At 44.2% G+C, this 21,899-nt stretch overlaps 1 protein-coding gene across 1 annotated transcript; it reads right to left on the bottom strand.

Moving 5' to 3' along the window:
• Positions 1-1,405: 1,405 nt before the first annotated feature.
• Positions 1,406-15,339, bottom strand: LOC114663142 (piggyBac transposable element-derived protein 4-like). Its single transcript, XM_028816927.2, has 3 exons — positions 14,756-15,339; positions 4,451-5,194; positions 1,406-2,482 (listed from the first exon to the last, which is right to left on the bottom strand). The coding sequence occupies exons 1-3, from the start codon at positions 15,207-15,209 to the stop codon at positions 1,500-1,502; spliced, it is 2,181 nt and encodes a 726-aa protein (XP_028672760.1). The 5' UTR covers positions 15,210-15,339; the 3' UTR covers positions 1,406-1,499.
• Between the last annotated feature and the right edge of the window lie 6,560 nt (positions 15,340-21,899).

Here is a 21,899-nt window from a genome sequence, read left to right as displayed (position 1 = left end):
CATTACATCATCTTCAATTAACTATAATGCCCATTAGCTCTTATTAACTGTTTACAACAATTAATGTGTTAGTATTAGTTTTAGTTGTCTGGTTGCCCATCCATAAATCCAGGTAACCTCTAACATACATTTTATGCTGATCACCTGCCTTTTAGTCCTCCATCTTGCATTAACGTGCCTTTTTAGTCACCCTGGACATCAGGTTTTTTACTTCAAGCCTATTTTATGTTGCTTAACCATCTTAATCTGTAGTGCCAAAGATCTCCACAAGATATCAGCATGTCCTACGTTTTAGAATAGCATGGGCATTCTAAAGACCATCCATCCATCCATCCATCCATCCATCCATCCATTGTCACCCGCTTATCTGAGGTCGGGTCGTGGGGGCAGCAGCTTGAGCAGAGATGCCCAGACTTCCCTCTCTCCGGTCACTTCTTCTAGCTCTTCCGGGAGAATCCCAAGGCGTTCCCAGGCCAGTCGAGAGACATAGTCCCTCCAGCGTGTCCTGGGTCTTCCCCGGGGCCTCCTCCCGGTTAGACGTGCCCGGAACACCTCACCAGGGAGGCGTCCAGGAGGCATCCTGATCAGATGCCCGAGCCACCTCATCTGACTCCTCTCGATGCGGAGGAGCAGCGGCTCTACTCTGAGCCCCTCCTGGATGACTGAGCTTCTCACCCTATCTTTAAGGGAAAGCCCAGACACCCTGTGGAGGAAACTCATTTCAGCCGCTTGTATTCGCGATCTCGTTCTTTCGGTCACTACCCATAGCTCATGACCATAGGTGAGGGTAGGAACATAGATCGACTGGTAAATTGAGAGCTTCGCCTTGCGGCTCAGCTCCTTTTTCACCACGACAGACCGATGCAGCGCCCGCATTACTGCGGATGCCGCACCGATCCGCCTGTCGATCTCACGCTCCATTCTTCCCTCACTCGTGAACAAGACCCCGAGATACTTAAACTCCTCCACTTGGGGCAGGATCTCGCTACCAACCCTGAGAGGGCACTCCACCCTTTTCCGGCTGAGGACCATGGTCTCGGATTTGGAGGTGCTGATTCTCATCCCAGCCGCTTCACACTCGGCTGCAAACCGATCCAGAGAGAGCTGAAGATCACGGCCTGATGAAGCAAAAGACCAGCACATGGAAACCATGAGGAATTAACAAATGTTTAAATGTGCACATAGAAACTATGAATGATTTGCTGAAATGTTCATAAGCACATAGCCATCAAGAATAATTTTGTAAATTTAGCACAATAAGAGAAAACCATTAAGTAATAACCTGAATTTGAAATGGACACGCAGCAACCAACAAACAATTCACAGCATATGCAATGAGCACATAACCATCTAAAACATTTAATGCATGTAACACAGCAAAGCCTGTTGCTGAAGTGTAAAGCCACATTTCAAACATTGTACAAAACACACATTGAAAAAAGGGGCAAAGACAATTCAAACATTAGGGCAAAACCACACATCAGTTGTATTGCATCCGTCTATCTACAGCAGTACTCTCTACAAGCAAAGCAATAGCTACGAATTTCCAATGTATGGCTTTGGCAAATGTATCTTTTACATTGGCAACAAGTTCTGCCCGTTTTAGTGTCACTCTTACTGGGACAGAAATTGCATCTCCTCCTCTTTCTGCTCCTTGCTCTGGGTTCCTGTGGGACATCACAAGTGCCCGACTCTGAATTCTGTGCGGCCCTTACAAGGGATGCCGATAGGTGAGTGTGGGGAAGACACCGCCGCCTCTGCATGAAAGGCGTCACCAGTTCTTTACCGAGCTCCTCCAAAAAGAGCCTCCTCCAGTTCCTTTTGCTTGGCTTCCAGCTAGGGTTGAGTTCACTCCAAATTACAAAAGCATTGAACGTGGATATGTCAATAATTTTGAAGAATAGGGCGAGGGGCCAGCGTGCAGTTTTCCTCTGGCAACTGTACATAGCCGTGACTTTGTCCAGATTGTCCACCCCACCTTTGTTTCTGTTGTAGTCAAGGATCATCACCGGCTTTTTGTCTACCCGGTCACTCACTTGGGCATCTTTGTGAAAGGTGCTCAACAGTACGACATTTGTCTTTTTTTTTGGAATGTAAGAAACCAGAGTGGTGGTGGGAGTAAAAGCAAACACGGAAGAGAAAACCTTTCTGTGTCTGGTTAGGGTTAAAGCAGCAGGCAGTTCCTGCTTGTTTCGTTGCATGGTGCCAACTAAAGTGATCTGCTTTTTTAGGAGCTCCTGGCCAAGCTCACATGAGACAAAGACATTGTCACAGGTGACATTATGACCCCCAAGACCCCGTGTCATATCAAGGATGATGCGCTGGCTTTGTTTTTTCTCGGAGGCTGCTGCTTTTCCTTCTGCTCTTCCAGTACACACTTGTATGTCCCAGGCATAACTGGATTGTGCATCACAGACCACCCACAATTTAATTCCACATTTGCCTGGCTTATTTGGCATGTATTGGCGAAAAGGGCAGCGACCTGTAGCAAACAGGAAGAGTAAATGATATTCGGTTCGCAGCTAATTATCTATTTTCTACATAGATGTGAAGATATACAGTGCCTAAAGTAGTATTCAACCCCTTGGAAGTTTCCCATTTTTTGTTATACAACATTGAATCACAAATTGCTCAAAAAACACTTTGAAAACACATCAGATCTCAAAGAGAAAAAAAAATCCTGCTGGATAACTCTACTGATATGGACTGGGTAATATGTTAGGAACGTTTGATGGAAATGAAAATGATCAACCTACTGGGGGCTGAATTCAAAGACACCCTGAAAATCAAAGTGAAAAAATGATGTGGCAGGCTTGTCCATTTTGCCGAAACTTCATTGCAGCGACTCCAAATCGTACTCAGTAGTTTGTATGGCCCCCATGTGCTTGTATACATGCCTGACGTTGCCATAGTGTCGACAGATGGTGTTCTGGGGGATCTGGGCCTGGGCATCACTGAGCTCCTGGAAAGTCTGAAGTGCAACCTGGCGGCGTCTGATAGAGCGAAACACAATGTGACACCCAGAGGTGTTCTATTGGATTGAGGTCAGGCAATTGAGCACGGGGGCCAATCAATGGTATCAATTCTTTCATCCTCTCACCATATGAGGCCAGCATTGTTGTGCACCAGGAGAAACCCAGGACCCACTGCACCAGCATAAATTCTGACAATCGGTCCAAGGATTTCATCCCGATACCTAATGGCAGTCAAGGTGCCGTTGTCTAGCCTGTAGAGGTCTGTGCGTCCCTCCATGGACATGCCTCCCCAGACCATCACTGACCCACCACCAAACTGGTCATGCTGAACGATGTTACAAGCAGCATAACATTCTTCACTGCTTCTCAAAACCCTTTCACGTCTGTCACATGTGCTCAGGGTGAACCTGCTCTCATCTGTGAAAAGCACAGGACGCCAGTGGTGGACCTGCCCATTCTGGTATTCTATGGCAAATGCTAATCGAGCTCCATGGTGCCAGGCAGTGAGCACAGGGCCCACTAGAGGATGTCGGGCCCTCAGGCCACCCTCATGAAGTCTGTTTCTGATTGTTTGGTCGGAGACATTCACACCAGTGGCCGGCCTGCTGGAGGTTATTTTGTAGGCTCTGTCAGTGCTCATCCTGTTCCTCCTTGCCCAAAAGAGTAGATACTGGTCAGTCCTGCTGATGGGTTAAGGACCTTCTACGAGGGGCCCTGTCCGGCTCTCCTAGAGTAACTGCCTGTCTCCTGGAATCTCCTCCATGCCCTTGAGACTGTGCTGGGAGACACAGCAAACCTTCTGGCAATGGCACGTATTGATGTGCCTGCCATCCTGAAGAAGTTGGACTACCTGTGCAACCTCTGTAGGGTCCAGGTGTCACGTCATGCTACCAGTAGAGACACTGACCGTAGCCAAATGCAAAACGAGTGACAAAACAAATGAGGAGGGAAAAATGTCAGTGGGCTCCACCTGTTAAGCCATTCATTCCTGTTTTGGGGGTCATCTCATTGTTGCCCCTCTAGTGCACCAAAGCAGCTGAAACTGATGAACAAGCCCCTCTGCTACCTAACTGACCAGATCAATAGCCCAAAAGTTTCACTGACTTGATGCTGTACTCTTTTTAGAAAGGGTTCCTTTCATTTTTTGAGCAGTATATATTGTGTTTTACATTTCTAATTAATGAAGACCACTTTCAAGAAATCAATGTTCACTTTGACATTAAAGAGTCTTTTTTCTCATCGATCAGTATTTAAAAAGCCAAATTAAATTCAATGTGATTCAACGTTCTATAAGAAAACAATCAGAAAACTTCTAAGCGGATGAAAACTTGCACTTTATTTTTAAAATTAACTATACATTGAAATTAAGAATGGTTCAGACTTTAGAGCAAAAAAACAGAATTACACTTAAGTTTTTATTTACTACACTGAAAGAGTCTTACATTAAATAAAGAAAGAGCTAAAATAGAAGTTACCTCTGAATGCAAGAAGCCGCTCATCCAGTGTGACATCAGGCCCAGGGTGGTACATCAGCGGCAGCTTCTTGGCCCATCTGTCCCAGACCTCCCTGAAGGCTGCCAGCTTGTCCGTAGCCCGCCGTGCAGCTCTTGACTCCCGGTTATCAAACTGTAGAATTGCCGACAGGGCACAGAACCTCTTGAGGGGCATAGTTGCACAGAACACTGGCCTTCCCGTTTCCGGATGCCACAGCCTGGAGGCAGCCTCACCTTGTGATCTGTACACCCCAGCCAGCACCAGAAGACCAAGATAAGCACGTAGCTCAGACTCATCAATTTTCTTCCATCGCTCGCCATACCGCCGGATCCCCTCTAGATTGCTCATCTCAATGACAATTCTTTCAATGGAAGCTGGAAAAAAAAGCAGGAAGGCTGACAAAAGGTTGACTGTATTGGCCACTGCTAATCTAGTTGGCCCGGGAGTCCTCCGCTGGACGTCTTCAACAGCCCACCCGCCTGCACCCTCACGTGCATAAGGTGCTGGAGACCAGCCCATTTCACCATTCCAGGACATAAAGATCTCAGTCATTCCTTCATTTTCCTCCTCTTCTTCTTCATTGTCATCTGATGAGTGCTGCTCACTTGATGGCTCCACGTGGTCCTCCTCCTCCTCAGACTCTTCTTCCTCACAGCTTTCTAACTCCTCTGGAAAGTCCTCTTCAGGATATAACTGATCAACAATATCTTTTGCAGTGAATCTTGCTATCAGGCCACAAAGGAAACAAGTGTAAGAAAAATTAATTTAAGTTGAGCATCTTTATGATGGACTCAACCCACCCCAGAAATGTCTTATGAACTGCTTATGGTTGAGGGAATACAGTAGCACCTCAGTTAATGAAGTCACTGTATTTCAGGACTTCCATCTCCTTGTTATGGAGGGTTTGATGTACCATGAGGGGCATATAGATACAGAGGAACCTCGGTTCACAAACGTCTCTGAACACGTACAAATCGGTTTACGACCAAAAAGTTCGCCAAACTTTTGCATCTGTTCACGACCACACACTCGGTATACGAACAAGCCAGTTTCCCTTTCGGTTTGTGCGCGTCGATGATTTCCGCACGTGTTCAGTCTCTCCCTGTGCATTCCCTGTGCAGTGAGCAAGAGAGAGAGAGAGAGAGCGAGAGAGAGCACAACACACAAGAGAGAGAGAAAGAGAGAGAGAGAGAGAGACACACACACACACACACACACACACACACACACACACACACACACACACACAGAGGCACGCGAGAGAGACACACACACTCAGGCGCGCGAGAGAGACACACACACAGGCGTGCGAGAGGAACACACACACAGGCGCATCAGAGAGACACACACACAGGCGCGCAAGAGAGACACACACACACGCGCGAGCGAGAGGGACACACACACACGCGCGAGCGAGAGGGACACACACACACACAGGCGCACAAGAGAGAGACACACACACACATGCGAGCAAGAGACAGGGGGCTGGACGCATAAGGCAGAGAAGGCAGTTAAAGAATGCACAGGGATTGTTTTTGTTTTCACTTCTGTTTACAGCGATCGGTTCGTAGCGTGCATTGTTGCAATGTTACTTTTCTTGGTGGTTTATTAAATTACGGATTTTTCAAATGTTAATTTTTTTCCCTGTGCTTAAAACTCATTAAAGTGTTTTCAGCGAGGGGTTCGTAGTGCTATAGCGCGAACTCTTGCAGTGTTAGTTTCCTCTGTTGTTCAAGGTTTTCTCAGTGTTATTCAATGTTTTTACATTTAGTTTACTATTACGCTGTGCATTCTATGGTGTAATTAACCATATTTGTGCTTAAAAACTTAAAAAATATATATTTACATACAGTTCGTACGGTCTGGAACGGATTAATTGTATTTATACAATCCTATGGGGGAAATTGCTTCGGTTCACGACCAAATCGGGTTACGACCAGAGTTTTGGAACTAATTATGGTTGTGAACTGAGGTTCCACTGTACGTATCACAAGGACCAGGGGGTGAGCACCGTTTATTCTGTGGCTCAGATTGCTACTGAACTGATGTTCTATGGTTCCTTCTACACAGCTGCACACTCTCTCTCCTGCCTCATCTACTTCTTGCACATTCACACTGCTGGCCTCACTGGAGGTCAGAGCCAACAGATGCCTTATTTTTACAAATTGTGTTTGCCATCCAAGGCATGACCCTAAGGCCGGGTTTATACTTCACATGATGCATGCGCCTACAGATGTTACTTCTACGCAGGCAGTGTTCTGTTGATACTTGCGTGCGCACTTTATGTAAATCTGGAGAATTCCACCAAGTGGCATTACGAGATATCATCACGGTGAGAAAACAACATTCGGCTTCATTGTGTTTTGAATTGCTAGAAACATCCACTAAATTCCCAGGGCACCTTGCCACAGTATCTCTGAAAAGAGGAGAGAGGTTAGGAACACGTGCTGATACAGCAGATCGCCACACCCACTACATGACAAACCAACTCAGGATCCCAGATTAGGACCTGACTGCAGCCATGCAACAGGTGACACCTCAGCACCACACTAGTTCAGATGGAATGGAACCAATGTGAGGTTTTTTATGGTGGCTGGAGTGCCAATTCTGCCGCCAACCCCCAGGATTTTCCCTGCAGGTTGGGGGGCCTACATGCAGGGCTGGATGCAGATTAATGTCATACCCAGGTTGTCCTGGGGTCTGAAAAGGATTGATGTTTAATGATTACATCCATCAATCTAGGGACACACCCAATCCAGCAAACATCGGGCACGAGACAGAAACAATCCCTGGATGGGGCATCAGCTCATCGTAAGGTGAATACAAGTACACACACACACACACTAGCATCACTTTAACATCACTAAATCCCCAAACCTGTATGTCCTTGAAAGGAAACCAGAGCACACTGTGGAAAGCCACCAGGAAAACATGCAAACTCCAGGCAGGGAACATCAAGGAGCGCTACCACTTCGCCACTGTGCCGCCCCCTCATGTGTAATTATTGACAATATTAATAATTTAAAAGAACTTAACGATTAATCTGTAAAATGTAACATACATGCTTTAACACATTTTATTATGAACTTGACATTAAGTATAAATCTAAGGATTCTAAATGTGCAGAGAGCTGAAATATCATAAATTTAATGTGTTCTGTGTGGCAGTTGCTGCCTGCCGCTGCTATCAGTGCAGAAGGAAGTCCCAAAAACATGTAGCGATTAACAGCTTTAAGATGACGTTTACAACGGTCTACTTTAATGACAAAAAAAAGTATGAGATTAAAGTCGAGTTTTCCACTTTAATCATGAAATAGACCTTTTTTTTCTTCAGTCTCCCTAATTTTTTTCTCTACTGCTCAAATACATTCTAATGCTGCTGCAAAGGTGCAAAAAAAAAAAAAAACACAGCACAGAAGATGGCATGTGAGACCTTTAAAATGTATCGCGTCATTACGATGGGGAATTTTGAACTACTCTGGGCGTCTCTCTCCTAGGTGTTGTTGTGTTGACGTGCTCGCCTCGTTTGTGTATGAGCGGCAGTTTTGCGAAACGTGGCTAATGCAGAAGAAGAATGTTCTCCTCAGCACCATGTATTTTGTGTGTTTAGTAAATTAGAATTTTTATAATAACTATTTTGTAACTTGCCAGTGAGAGATGCTTTGGCTTATGAACTAACAAAATATGTTATTCCAGGGTTCAGGAGAAATAGTGTCCACATGAATAAAATCTAAGCTGTTTCTTGTTTTCCCTTTCTCAGAGTGAATGTTTCAGGGACAAGGTCACAAGGCTGCAGAAAGTACATGTAGTTTATGCAAAGGCGTCTCTCCTGTGCTTAGCTTCCAAAACACAGATAATGCTTAGCTCAACAGACATATTGTTTAACTTTACTGTTTTGATAAGGATGTTCTTTCTGTCTTATTAATCATGAGATGCTGAAGTATAAAAAACCCCTCCTGGCTTTTGATCAGGGTTCAATTCAGCTTTGCGGCAATAAGTTATACTCTTTTGAATCTCTACTTACTGTGACTCCAAATTAATAAACAGGAGAATTTAGAAACTATTATCTGTCTGCTTTTCAGTGTGCCTTTTTCGTCCACACTAACAACTAACATCCCAGATGCTAACGTGGAGCTACCCGGGTTTAGCACAGTTAGAGCGGACAGAGACGCAAGTACCTGCGGGAAGCACAAAGGAGGAGGACTTGCTCTCTATGTCAATACAAAGTGGTGTAACTCTGGACATGTACACGTCAAAATCTTCACTTGCTGCAGGGACATCGAACTGTTGGCCATAAGTTTGCGTCCCTATTACTTGCCCAGAGAGTTTGAACACGTCATTACTGTCATTGTGTACATCCCTCCTCGGGCAGATGTGGAGTCAGCGAGTGACGTCATCCATTCTACTGTTGCTAAGTTACAAACGCAGCACCCTGAGGCACTTGTGCTAATCGCTGGAGACTTTAACCATGTGATGCTGGACAAAACATTACCTGCCTTCTCCCAGTATGTGGACTGTAACACCCGGGGAAATAGGACTATTGACCTACTGTAGGCAAATGTTAAAGACGCATACAGCGCAACCCTGCTGCCTGCGCTTGGGAAAGCAGATCATAACCTGGTTCTGCTTCAGCCTCACTACAAACCAAGAGAGAGGGAGCTACCTACAACCACACGTTCATTCAGGAAGTGGTCCCCTGAAGCACTGCAGGCTCTGAGGGACTGCTTTGGAACTACGGACTGAGATATCCTGCAGGGATGACATAGTGAGAACATTGAGGAGGTTGTTGACAGCACTACTGACTACATCAACTTCTGTATGGACATTGTAGTTCCAGTAAGAACTGTACGCTGCTATGCTAACAACAAGCCATGGATTACAAGTGACACCCCCCCCACAATTACAGCAGCACAGGTGAGCAAAGAGCTGAGGAGACTTCGTGCCAGCAAAGCAGCGGGTCCAGATGGAGTATCGCCACGACTGCTGAAGGCCATGCATCGGAGCTGGGGGGGTCCTCTACAGCGCATCTTCAACCTGAGCCTGGAACAGGGGAGAGTCCCGAGGCTTTGGAAAATATCTTGTTTCACCCCAGTCCCAAAGGTATCACGTCCTAATGAGCTGAACGACTTCCGGCCTGTCGCTCTGACATCACGTGATGAAGACCATGGAGCAGCTGCTGCTTCACCACCTGAGGCCACAGCTACGCCACGCCCTCGACCCCCTGCAGTTCACATACCAGGAGAAGTTGGGAGCGGAGGGTGCCATCATCTATATGCTACACCGATCACTCTTCCACTAGGACAGAGGCAGTGGTGCTGTAAGAATTATGTTTCTAGACTTCTCTAGCACCTTCAACACCATCCAACCTCTGCTCCTCAGGTACAAGCTGATAGAGATGGGAGTAAATTCATACCTGGTGACATAGGTTGTGGACTATCTTACTAACAGACCTCAGTATGTGCGTCTTGGGAACTGCAGGTCTGATATTGTGGGGACTGTACTTTCTCCGGTCCTGTTCAGCCTATATACATCGGACTTCCAATACAACTCAGAGTCCTGCCACGTGCAAAAATTCGCTGACAACACTGCTATCGTGGGCTGCATCAGGAGTGGGCAGGAGGAGGAGTATAGGAACCTCATCAAGGACTTTGTTAAATGGTGCGACTCAAACCACCTACACCTGAACACCAGTAAAACCAAGGAGCTGGTGGTGGATTTTAGGAGGCCCAGGACCCTCCTGGACCCCGTGTTCATCAGAGGTGACCGTGTGCAGAGGGTACAGACCTATAAATACCTGGGAGTACAGCTGGATGATAAATTGGACTGGACTGTCAATACTGATTCTCTGTGCAAGAGAGGACAGAGCCGGCTATACTTCCTTAGAAGACTGGTGTCCTTCAACATCTGCAATAAGATGCTGCAGATGTTCTATCAGACAGTTGTGGTGAGTGCCCTCTTCTACACAGTGGTGTGCTGGGAGGCAGCATAAAGAAGAAGGACGCCTCACATCTGGACAAACTGGTGAGGAAGGCAGGCTCTATTGTAGGCATGGAGCTGGACAGTTTGACATCCGTGGCAGAGCGACGGGCGCTCAGCAGGCTCCTATCAATTATGGAGAATCCACTGCATCCACTAAACAGTGTCATCTCCAGACAGAAGAGCAGCTTCAGCGACAGACTGCTGTCACCGTCCTGCTCCACTGACAGACTGAGGAGATCGTTCCTCCCCCAACCTATTCGACTCTTCAATTCCACCCGGGGGGGTAAACGTTAACATTATTCAAAGTTATTGTCTGTTTTTACCTATATTTTTATTACTCTTTAATTTAATATTTTTTTTTGTATTAGTATGCTGCTGCTGGAGTATGTGAATTTCCCCTTGGGATTAATAAAGTATCTATCTATCTATCTATCTATCTATCTATCTATCTATCTATCTATCTATCTATCTATCTATCTATCTATCTATTAGCACTCAGGTTATGCAGATGTGTCTCACTGGCCTTTATTTCCCAAGTCAAGTTGAAACCAGGTAAACTTACAAATCATCCCTTGGAAATTTATTAATAAGACTTTCTTTGACTTTTACTCTGAACTTTTCACTTCTGGTGACCTCCCATCGTCAAACGCGTTGGATCCTTTTTTCAAATCTATTGATGTGTCAAAACTCACACAAAGGAGGCCCCAATCGCAAATGAAGAAATGAAAATCACCTTAAACTCATTTGCAGAAAACAAAGCCCCTGGTCCAGACAGTAAACAACCAGAAGTATGTTCCACAATTTGGCCACAAGTATGAAGCTTTTTGTTTCAAATGATCAATACAGCTCTCTCCTCCTCCAATCTACACCCCAATATAAACTCTTATATCATTCCTCTTCACATTGTGTCCCAGCTATCGTCCATTGTCACTAATGAATTCAGACAGCAAGTTATTAGCTAACAAGGGGGCTCTGCCCCCTGCTCGCTTCGCTCGCCTACCCCCGGCGTTGGGTATCCCGAAATACATTAGTCGAGCTCGTTCGTTTTGGAGCCGTGCCCGCTTTGCCCGCGGCGTTTCAGACGCGCGTTGTAGGCGCCTGCGTTCATTGATTTTATCCAGGCGGGCTCGTGTTTGTATATCCGTCAGTTGAGCTCATTCGTTTTGAACCCGTGCCTGCTTTGCTTCCGCGTTCGTTTTGAACCCGTGCCTGCTTTGCTTCCGCAGTCTCAGACGCGCGTTGTAGGCGCCTGCGTACATTGATCTTATCCAGGTGGGCTTGTGTTTGTATCGTTGAGCTGTATAGTGTTTGAATTTGGTGTAAAGCGTTCAGCGGTTTGTACAATCCCAAGCAGCACATTATTCCTAACTTCACTCCGCAGTAGTGCCACTCACAATATGGCAGTGACACCTGTGCCTTCACTCCGCAGTAGTGACACTCACAATGTGACAGTGACGCTTGCGCCTTCCGTACTATGTCGGGTTTCACTATACTGTGTAGGCGCCTTTGCCTTTCGTACTTTCCCGCGCCTTCCGTACTATCTTTGTGGACCTGTGGGGCCTCCGTAGCCTCTTCCGTTTAAATCTGGGCTGCAGCGCAGAATCCTCTTTTTTGTGTGGCCGTGTCGGTAGTCGTTAGCTATGGGCACATGGTGTTGCTTCATTTCTCATTCACGTCAGTTGAGCTCTTTCGTTTTTGGGCCGTCACTCCTTCGTGCGCGGTGGATACGACTTCGCTTGCGGTGTATGAGACGTGCGCTGTACGCGTCTGCGCAATACGTCTCATGGTCCCATTGCCGTGTACCTGTGTCCATGCCATCCGGTTTACCATTCTCGGTTAGTAATATGGATGTTTTAGCTCTCTGGCTCAAATACATAATTCCAAAACTGATTCACTCTGACCAGACTGGCTTCATGGCTTCTCACTATGCAGTTGACAACACGAGCTGGCTGTTGCACATTTAAACTGTGGCTCCCTTGCTCTCAGCCCCAGGACCGCTCTTTTCACTCAGCGCAGAATAGGCTTTTGATAGGATGGATCGGAATTACTGTATTTATTAGAGAGTTATGAGTCAAATACTATATTTATTAACATGATTAAATTGCTATATGCGTGTTCTATGACTTCAGTTTTAATGAATTCAGATCTGTCATGTCCCATTCAGGTGTTTAGGAGTGCTAGGCAGGGTTGTCCATTATCTCAGCTCCTTTTTATGATCTCTCTGTAGCCTTTGGCTGTCACCCTCCATTAATTGTACACCTTTTCCCCAATCGTGGTCTATAATACAGTCCATAAGGTATCGTTATATGCTGATGACATTCTTCTGTTACTAGGAAATGATCCTTCTGACATACTGCTCATATTAACATTATTTCGCACATGCAAATTCTTATTGGGATATAAAATTAACTGGGGCAAACCTGTACTCCTCCCTATAAACCATGCTTGTCAATCTCACTTTTCCTTCCCTTATTGCTGCTGTTAACTCTTACCAATATCTAGGAATCACCATTACACCTTCCATTACTGACACTGTACTGTCAAATTTCCACACCTTGTTCAATGAAGTTAAACAGTCAATATTCTCCTGGAATACGGTCTCTCTCTTTCTCTCCTTTCAGACCCATTTGGCAATCATTAAAATGAATAATATTCCTCATGTAAATTTTGTTACTTCAATGCTTCCTCTTCTCCCACCTTCCTCCCTTTGGAGTCAGGTCAGATCATCCATCAGCTCTTTTTTAAATCAAGTGGTAAAAGACTATTAAGGCTATTAAATACTCCATCTTAATCCTAGCCAGATCAGGGAAAACATTTTGAATTGTACCTATGGGCATATCAGGGGGGACCCAAAAATAACGAGAATCTTTGTTTAAAAAAAAAAACATATATTTCTCAGAACATTTCCAAAATATAATCACCCTCAAAATACTCTCCCTGAGTCACAATACCCTTGTTCAAAACTGTTTTGAAACTCTTGCAAAGTGATAGGCCTAAGTGCCTCCATCATTTGCTTCTTGACCTCCTCTACATCCTGAAAATGCTTTTCTTTAAGTCCTTCTTCATTCTTGGAAATAAGAAAAAATCACAGGGTGCAAGGTCCAGTGAGTGGCGGGGGAAACCATTGTCATATTGTTTTTCGTGAGAAACTGCTGCACACTCAATGCTGTGTGGGTGGGAGCATTGTTGTGATGCAGAAGTCACTCGCCTGATTGCTACAATTTGAATCGTTTTCTCTGCACTGCATCACGCAATCGCTTGAGCACTTCAAGGACACCGCTTGGCCAAATGATGCAGAGGGCAGTCTAGTACACGCACCTAGCGGCAAACGTCAGAACTAACACCCCAGAAAATAATTCTCATTTATTTTTGGGTCCCGCCCTCGTATGTCCTGCATCTGACCTCCTTGTGTTTAAACCCTCCATTCCTCCTCCTCCCCCAGTCCTGGCCACTGATAAAAAAAACTCTTGTCTCCCCAGGTGCTATTTATTAAGTCTAGAACAAAAAAGGGGCCCTCCTCACTCACGCTCCAGCTCCAGCCTTGGGGCATTCCTTACCTCCGTTTAGCTAGCTAATGAGAGAACTACTTCACGGATTTAGATCAGGTTTTTTTTCTATAATTTGCTTGAACATTCTGGTTGATTTTGTGACTTCTCTCGTCACACTAAGAATCATAATTCGCTTGCAGGAGCGATATATTTGCGCTAATCCGAGACAGAGGCTGCGGGCTGAGGGGAAAGGAAAGAGTGACGTCAGGAGTAGGGAGTCGGTCTACCCCTGTGTTTTGGAGCGTAACTTGCCTCTGCTTAGCTAGCGATACCTTTTTGTTTATTGATTTTTAAAGTTTGTCCTGTTTCACTACTATGCGGGGATAGCTAGTTTGTTATAAATTCAAATTTTATTTAACCCTCGATATATGGCTCTGGGATGGAGTGCTGGCATGTACATTCTCTTTCAGGTGTCTCTATGAAAATCTACAACAACAATCTTTAATTGTTCTCTTATCTTTCTGAATTCAAATTAAAAAATGGTCACAAAAAGAAAAAACAACAAAGATAAAGGATATAGTGAAATATCTGAGACAAATATTTCAGCTTCAAAAAGCCAATGTATCTTGCAAATAAAATAGGAGTAAAATTTAGAAACTGCAATCATTTCATTTTGTTTTACAAGAAATGATGCCAAGAAGAAAACTATACTCAAGTGAAAATATATTTTGACCAGTCTTATATCATGCACAAAGTTTTTACTCTCGACTAACCCTCAGGAGTTTCAAACTATGGTCATTTTTAAAACTGCATCACTTACTTGTCTCATGCTGTGTTGGACATGACTTTTCTTCCATTTCCCGACTATAATATATCTCTTCAGCAAGTTCAGACTCAGGAAACCGTGTGCCAGAATGACCTCGAGAAAACCACTGTATGCCTTCATTGTATTCTAAGTAAGTCTTCTCATTTAATGATGATGGACACACTTGTAAATTAATCTCACTTTCTGAAGACACTTCTTCTTTGAAACTGTTTAAGGTTTCATAGTTCTGCCCATCAAAACCACCTGAAATGCTCTCTGAATCCTCTGTTTTCATTTGAATGAAACTCTTGCCAGATTCCTCCTCTTTAAACGCACACATCACCTCTGGACAGTCCATCACCTTCACGGAGTGAACCCCTGATGGCAGCTGGATGGGATCACACTCACAGTCCTCTTTCTTGATGCAAGCCACCCTTTGCTCCATGGTATCATCTCTGAGTGAGACCATTTTCAGTGGGATAGCCTTATCGCTTCCAACTCACTTGGAAAATCCCTTTAAATATCCACAGCTCTGTCCCAGACCTATAGGCAACTACAAAGTGTATTATGTGACATCTTTAATGTGAAGGGTAGAAGCTTCTCTCTAAAAAATAAAACAGGAATACATTAGAACTATACCAACTGTAACTGAATACATTTTAATGTTACAAAGGCAACACACAATTATATTTCACAGACAGGTTGCTAACTAGCTGAACCCTGCTCCTTTGTCTAGCATACTTGAGTGCCTTTGAAACAAGTCTATAAGTGACATTTTAGCACTGTGCCCAGCTGTAGTCTCAATGCATCTTAAAAAAATTGCAGCAGTGGTTCTCAAGTTTAGTACTGGAGGACCCATGGTAGCTAAAGATTTTCATTCCAACCAGTTTCACAATCAGTCTTCTTCTTCTTTCGGCTGCTCCCATTAGGGGTTGCCACAGTGGATCATCTTCTTCCATATCTTTCTGTCCTCTGCATCTTGTTCTGTCACACCCATCACCTGCATGTCCTCTCTCACCACATCCATAAACCTCCTCTTAGGACTTCCTCTTTTCCTCTTACCTGGCAGCTCCATCCTTATCATCCTTCTCCCAATATACTCAGCATCTCTCCTCTGCACATGTCCACACCAACACAATCTCGCCTCTCTGACTTTGTCTCCCAACCGTCCAACTTGAGCTGATCCTCTAATGCAGGGGTTCCCAACCACCGGTCCGCGACCCACTACCGGGCCGCAGCTGTCTGACAGCCGGGCCGCGAGAGAACTGCTGGCAACGGAGACTCACTCAGACTTTTCAGAACGCTTGGCGGGCGGGGCTTTTCAGCGGCACAGAGAGAGGAGAGAGACCGAGGTGAGAGAGTATTACAACAAAGTATTGTTATGGTCCCGACAGTTTCCCCATATGACACGAGTCTATAGAAATCGCGTTACTACGAAGTACATTCAGCAGATGCTTTCATTACAACGAAGTGACCTTGAAATGCCTGAATGAATCATCTACAGAGCAGTTAGATCTGTGGTCGCAGCTCAGATGTGCACGTTTGCACAACGATCCCCAAACAGAAACATTGTAAAAAAAATTCTTTCTTCGAACTTTCCTCGTACTGTTTTTTTTTTTTTGCTGTTTTGTTTTCTGTGGTTTTCAGTGATACCTTTTGCTTATTGCTTGTCAACGTTTGAAAAACTTCCATTGGAATTTAACTCATTGTCACCCTCCTATAGAAACGGCAGACACGAAAAAAAGATAGCACTGTTAATGTTTGTGATGTGCAATCTGTAGGAATGGCAAATGCAAAGCATATGTCTTTGTTATATGCAAAAAAAGAAGAAAAATCTCAGGTTGCAAACGTATGCGAACTGCTTAATAACTTAATAATAATAGAAATGTTATGTAAATTGTGTATAAAACTTGCACAAACAAGCCCACATTGACATGGTGAATGGCCTTAATCTCATATAATCTCATATGGTAATAAAGTGTGGTATTTAGCAGGAGTTGCACTATAGTGGGACACTTCTTTTACAAAAGCACCACCAGAGATATACCCAGCACACAGAAGTGAAGCTTCAGCTTGCATACCAGCTATAAACAGATATACCCATTAAAGCACTGAGACAACCAACTTTCATAGTAAAATCATTGACAGTTTTGGTAACACGACAAAATTGTGAGCATTCATTGGTCAGCAAGCCTTCCTACATGTCATTTTAAACACTTCCTTAAAGACATTAGTTCATGCTAATTGACTGTTGTTATGGATAGCCAGTGCCCTTGCCTGGCCGGGACGCCTCTGCCTTGGAAGGACCGAGGGAGCAAATGTGGACAGAGCATCACCTCCCCCGAACGCTAGATGGCAACGGAACCTTGGACTCCCTCAAGGCTTCATGGGAATTGGAGTTTGTTACAGCCCTGTTGGGATCCGGGGGCGGGGGCTATACCTGAGCCCGTATGGGCGATTCTTCCGCCACACCCAGAAAGTGCTGCCGGAAGTAGGTCAACGAGCACCTGGATCACTTCCAGGTGACCTATATAAGAGACCATCACACAATATTCCGGGAGCCAGAGTCGGGTGGTAGTGGACGAAGCTTGCCAGAGAGGAGTGGTGCAGATAGAGAGAAGAGGAAAAAAATTGTGGTGTGTTTTGTGCTTTGGGGACTGTGTTGTGTGCTCGTGGGAACAGGGAAGACGTTCCACATGAGCGAAGAATAAATAAAGAACATTTGTGCTTTTATAAGTGCCTCCTGTGTCTGCCTTTGTCGGGTCACACGCTGGTATAGGGTCATCTGCTGTCACACTGTTAATGCAAGTTATTCATTGCACAGCTCTGGATTCATACTGAGTGTTTCTTCAAGTAGGGTTACCATTTTGCTGCTGTTTGTAATTATAAAACTGTAGATTTTGTAGTTTGGGGTTTTGTGTGGCAGGGCAATTCAGTAGGCACTTTCAGGAAAGAAAATATAAACACTATGGACATGAACTTAGAATACTGCTGTTCTATGAGTTTTGAAGACAGAAGGGCTGAAAATTAAACAGGAAAGTAGGCCAACGTTACAAATGCGGTCAAGGATTTGAATGAGAAGAGCAGGTGCTTCATCTGTATACAGTAAGATATTGACATGCCTGCTGATGAAGCCAGGATATGGAGGTAGCATGGTGTGAAGTTCAATAAGAGACACCAACAGGAACATTTAAGTAACGGGTCTTTAACTAGGTGGTCGCATCATAGCTGCAATAAGGGGAGGGTAGTGGTCATGAGAATCTCGCTGTGACAGATATGCAGCTAAGCTATCCCATTTATTATGAAATTGACTGTAAAAAAGAGAAATGATATTTCACTTCACTGTTAAATAGACTGTACCTTTTTGAGCCGTTTCTTTTTTGGAGGTGGGCAGTAAGAACAACAAAAAAGGGTTTGCTTCATTTAAAAAGGGTAAGAAACTCTGCTTTAAGTGCATGTGCACTAATGAGAATATTTCACAGGGTGAGAATGGAACATAATGAGGGTCCCCGATGTCAAACAGAAAAGCACAATGAAATAAAAAGAAAGAATTAAGCTGTTCTCACTGAGTTGCTGCTACGAGTTCAGCGGCCAGGGGACATGAAGAGTGCAGATTTTTGGGGAATTTCCACAAGGGTTGGCAAAGCGTGCTCATATCCTTACAGCTCCCTTCGTCATTATCTGTGTTTTCTGGAATTGTGGCGTGCGACGGTTCACACAGAATTTGAAGTGTTGCTACTGCAGATGCACTTCTCGACAAGATCAAGGATGAGGCCAAACGTTTTTCTTCTGTTTTTTTTGGAGATGAGACAGCAGCTGTTTGATATTGTGCATAGCAGTCCATTACAATGAGTCATGTGGATATGGCTCTCTTAATTCATTGCTTCCTTTCATGTATCAAGATGGTGACTTGTAAAAATTCAGCTGACAAAAATATTGAAGTACTTATGCATATTAAGCAATAAAATATAAAAGGAGATGAGGTTTTGTGTTACTTATTATGTATTATAGAGTCAGAAGGATTTGACGTCCCAGGTTGCTCTGCGGTTCTGCATTTAAAAACTAGATTTTTTAATTACAATTTTTTGATGTAAGTTTAACACTGCTTGAGGGGCTTATTTTATGATTTTTTTTTATTAATGGAAGTGTTCCATTGAGGTTTGGGAGAAGGCTGGGTTTGCCTACCATGACAGACTGATGCTGCCTGGTGCAAAGTATGTGTTCTGGTACCGGGGTTAAATTTTGAATATCGCCAGTTGTACTGATGGTCAACACTAGATGGATATTGGCCGCTACCATGTAAAGGTAAAGAAATAAGTGAGAAATATTGTTGATTTCTAAGTGCATCTGTTTGTTGCAGTATTGTCTTTCTATCAACCACACTGAACATGGACACAGAAAAAGTGCCAAATAAATTTGCTGAAGTCCGTACTGACAAAAGAATCCAACTTTCAAAATTGTATAATGTTCTGAAATAATGCACTTCTGAAATTCTGTGAAGTACAGGGCAACTCAGACAAAGGTGTTTATTCTATCGAATCAAGCAATGATGGTGCTTCTTAACTTTGTGTTCATTCTGTCCAGCAGTCATACCACATGCACTTCAGAACAGGTCATCCACCTGAAGCTAAGCATGTTTGTGCCCGGCCAGTACTTGGGTTGGAGACCATCTAGGAAAAAGCTTGGGTTGCTGCTGGAAGAGGAGCTGGTAAGGCCAGCAGGGGGCGCTAACCCTCTGGTCTGAACGTGGATCCCAATGCCCCAGTACAGTGATGGGGACACTGTGCTGTAAAAACTGTGACATCCTTTGGTTGAGACTTAAAACTGAGGTCCTGACTCTCTGTGGTCATAAAAGATCCCTGAGCATCCTTTGTAAACAGCAGGGTGGTTCCGGTCGTCCTGGCTAAATTGTCCTCCATGGCATAGTCATTCTGGCCCCCTAATCATCTAATTGGCTATATGTCTCTCAATACTTCATCACCTAACAGCTAACGTGTGGTGAGCATACTGGCACAAAAATGGCTGCCATTGCATTGTCCAGTTGGATGCTACACATTAATGGTGGCTGAAGTGCCTCCCCCTTAACCCTCACTAAAATGCTTTGGGTAGTGAGAAAACTGCTATATACATGTAAGGAATTATTATTAGAAGTTAAAAACCATGCAGCATATAATGAAACTACTTATACTTAGCATTTAAGTTCTAGTGATGTTCTCTGATGTGAACTCCTGCTGTTAAGGTCTTATTTGGAATTTCAGGTGGTAATTACACTGGAAATTACTTTATTTGCTGCTTCATCTCATTAAGATGTATTACATTAGGACAATAATGTGTACATGCAGTAGAGGGGACACACATTTTTTGCTAAGTTTGTGAATATTACAATACACCTGAAGTGACATCCAGATGTCCAATTAAGATTTAAATCACAGAAATAAAAAGTGACACTGATTTGTATCTAGGATTTAAATGTCAAAATTCCATCATGTAAAGTCCCCCTTCTCGACTTGCCCACCAAATGGTCTGTGCAGCAGAGTCTTGGGTACTGTAAGAGGTGTGCTCATTATAAACACACAGTCATTCAGGTTTAGCAGTCAGAAAGGTGCGACTATGAGTGTGCTTATAGTATAAACGTGAGGGCATCCTGGTGTCTGGAGAAAGGACTCCCAGATAAGGTGCTGGCACTGGAGACATGCAGGGAGAAGACCACTTTTTAAACCACAACAGCGTACATGCAGAGCTGGTTTCAGCCTTGCACTTGATTCACACACAGTAGGCTATGCTGTGGCAAAGTTTTCGCGTAATTGGATGATGCACGTTAAATAATGAATGTATGGGCAGGTGATGTGGAAAATATACGTAAAAAATAAGACAGAAAATAAATGTATTTCTACTCATGTTATTTATGCTTATTCGAACGTACTGTATACTATTTACATTCACTTATCACAGAAACTCTTGACTTCTGCTCCAGTTCTCCGCAGTAAGAAACTGGTGCACAAATCCAGCACGTTTTAGCTGTCATCTGGCCTCCTGCTCGCTTGTCCTGCCTGCCCCCATTACCGTCGAGGGCCGTCGCTCGCTTAGCATTTTTCCGTCTTATCCTGCCTCCTACTGTCGCTATGCTTTGCCATCCCCTACTCATTTCTCTCAGTTTAGAACACCCGCTCGCGTGGTATTTCTTTTTCTCTGCTATACTGCTGCGGCTGTCGTTGCCTTTCTATCCAAGCTGCCTATTCGCGCTGCTCCAGCTCTCGCTCGTCCTGCCATCTTCTCGCACTGGCGTCGGTACTCACCAAGACTCCTAAACATCCTTCCAGACCGATCGAGCATCAGTCCACCTCTTTCTGTCGCTCGCTTTGCAACAAGTAATGCATCACGTGGGCCAAAACGGAACCCACGCGTCATGCATACGTCACTCAATTATGCTTTACCCCGCCTTCTTTAAAATTCTAGTTATCTGGTGAATTCAAATAAATAATGAGCAGACAAGGCAATGCAATTACCCGAGCAGCAGGAGTAACGAAAGAGCAGAGTGCAATTGGAAGTAATGGAGACGTGCTTCCAAAACTACCAATAAAACTAGTGCTGGCCGCACGAAGCTTCTTGAAGCTTTTGAGGCTTTTGCATGATTGTGCCGAAAAAAGATCCAAAGTTCCAAGGAGCCAACTCCGAGGTTGCGAAAACATTGAACACCGTGACATCTGGTGGTCTTCAGAAATCATAGCAGCCATGAGCTTGAGGCAGAAAAGGCCGCGCATATACAAGCCCCTTACTGATCGCATAACTTCAATCCGACATTCCGTTCATTTTGATTTTATGATAAACATGTTATCTTTAAAATAATAACATGTACATTTATTGCAGCAAAGTAATTAATAATACATTTACAATAAAAAAATATATAATCGTGTTCTCCTAAAGATACAATTTGTTGAATTGACAGGTCAGGTCAGTTCAGGTTGGGGAGCATGCACTGGTACATTGCGTTGCCACACCCATTTTCACAAGTAATCTTCGGGGATTCAAAGCAAGTAAAGACCTCTTTTAGCCCTCTGGTCGATGCTCGCCTTCTCTCTCACACTAAATGAATCAGGAGTCCAGGGTGAAAACAAGGCATACACAGCACAAATAAAACAGGAACAGCAATGGATCTTTT

The sequence above is a fragment of the Erpetoichthys calabaricus genome, chromosome 1 (genome assembly GCF_900747795.2).
Source record: "Erpetoichthys calabaricus chromosome 1, fErpCal1.3, whole genome shotgun sequence".
NCBI lineage: Eukaryota > Metazoa > Chordata > Cladistia > Polypteriformes > Polypteridae > Erpetoichthys > Erpetoichthys calabaricus.
This window is presented reverse-complemented; position numbering and strand designations above follow the sequence as displayed.

Excerpts from the sequence above, each read along its gene's own strand:
- LOC114663142 (XM_028816927.2), bottom strand. The coding sequence starts at position 15,209 with ATGGTCTCACTCAGAGATGATACCATGGAGCAAAGGGTGGCTTGCATC. Across the intron at positions 5,195-14,755 it reads TCCAACACAGCATGAGACAA|CAAGATTCACTGCAAAAGAT; the intron begins GTAAGTGATGCA and ends GTGGCCTGATAG. Across the intron at positions 2,483-4,450 it reads GCGGCTTCTTGCATTCAGAG|GTCGCTGCCCTTTTCGCCAA; the intron begins GTAACTTCTATT and ends TGTTTGCTACAG.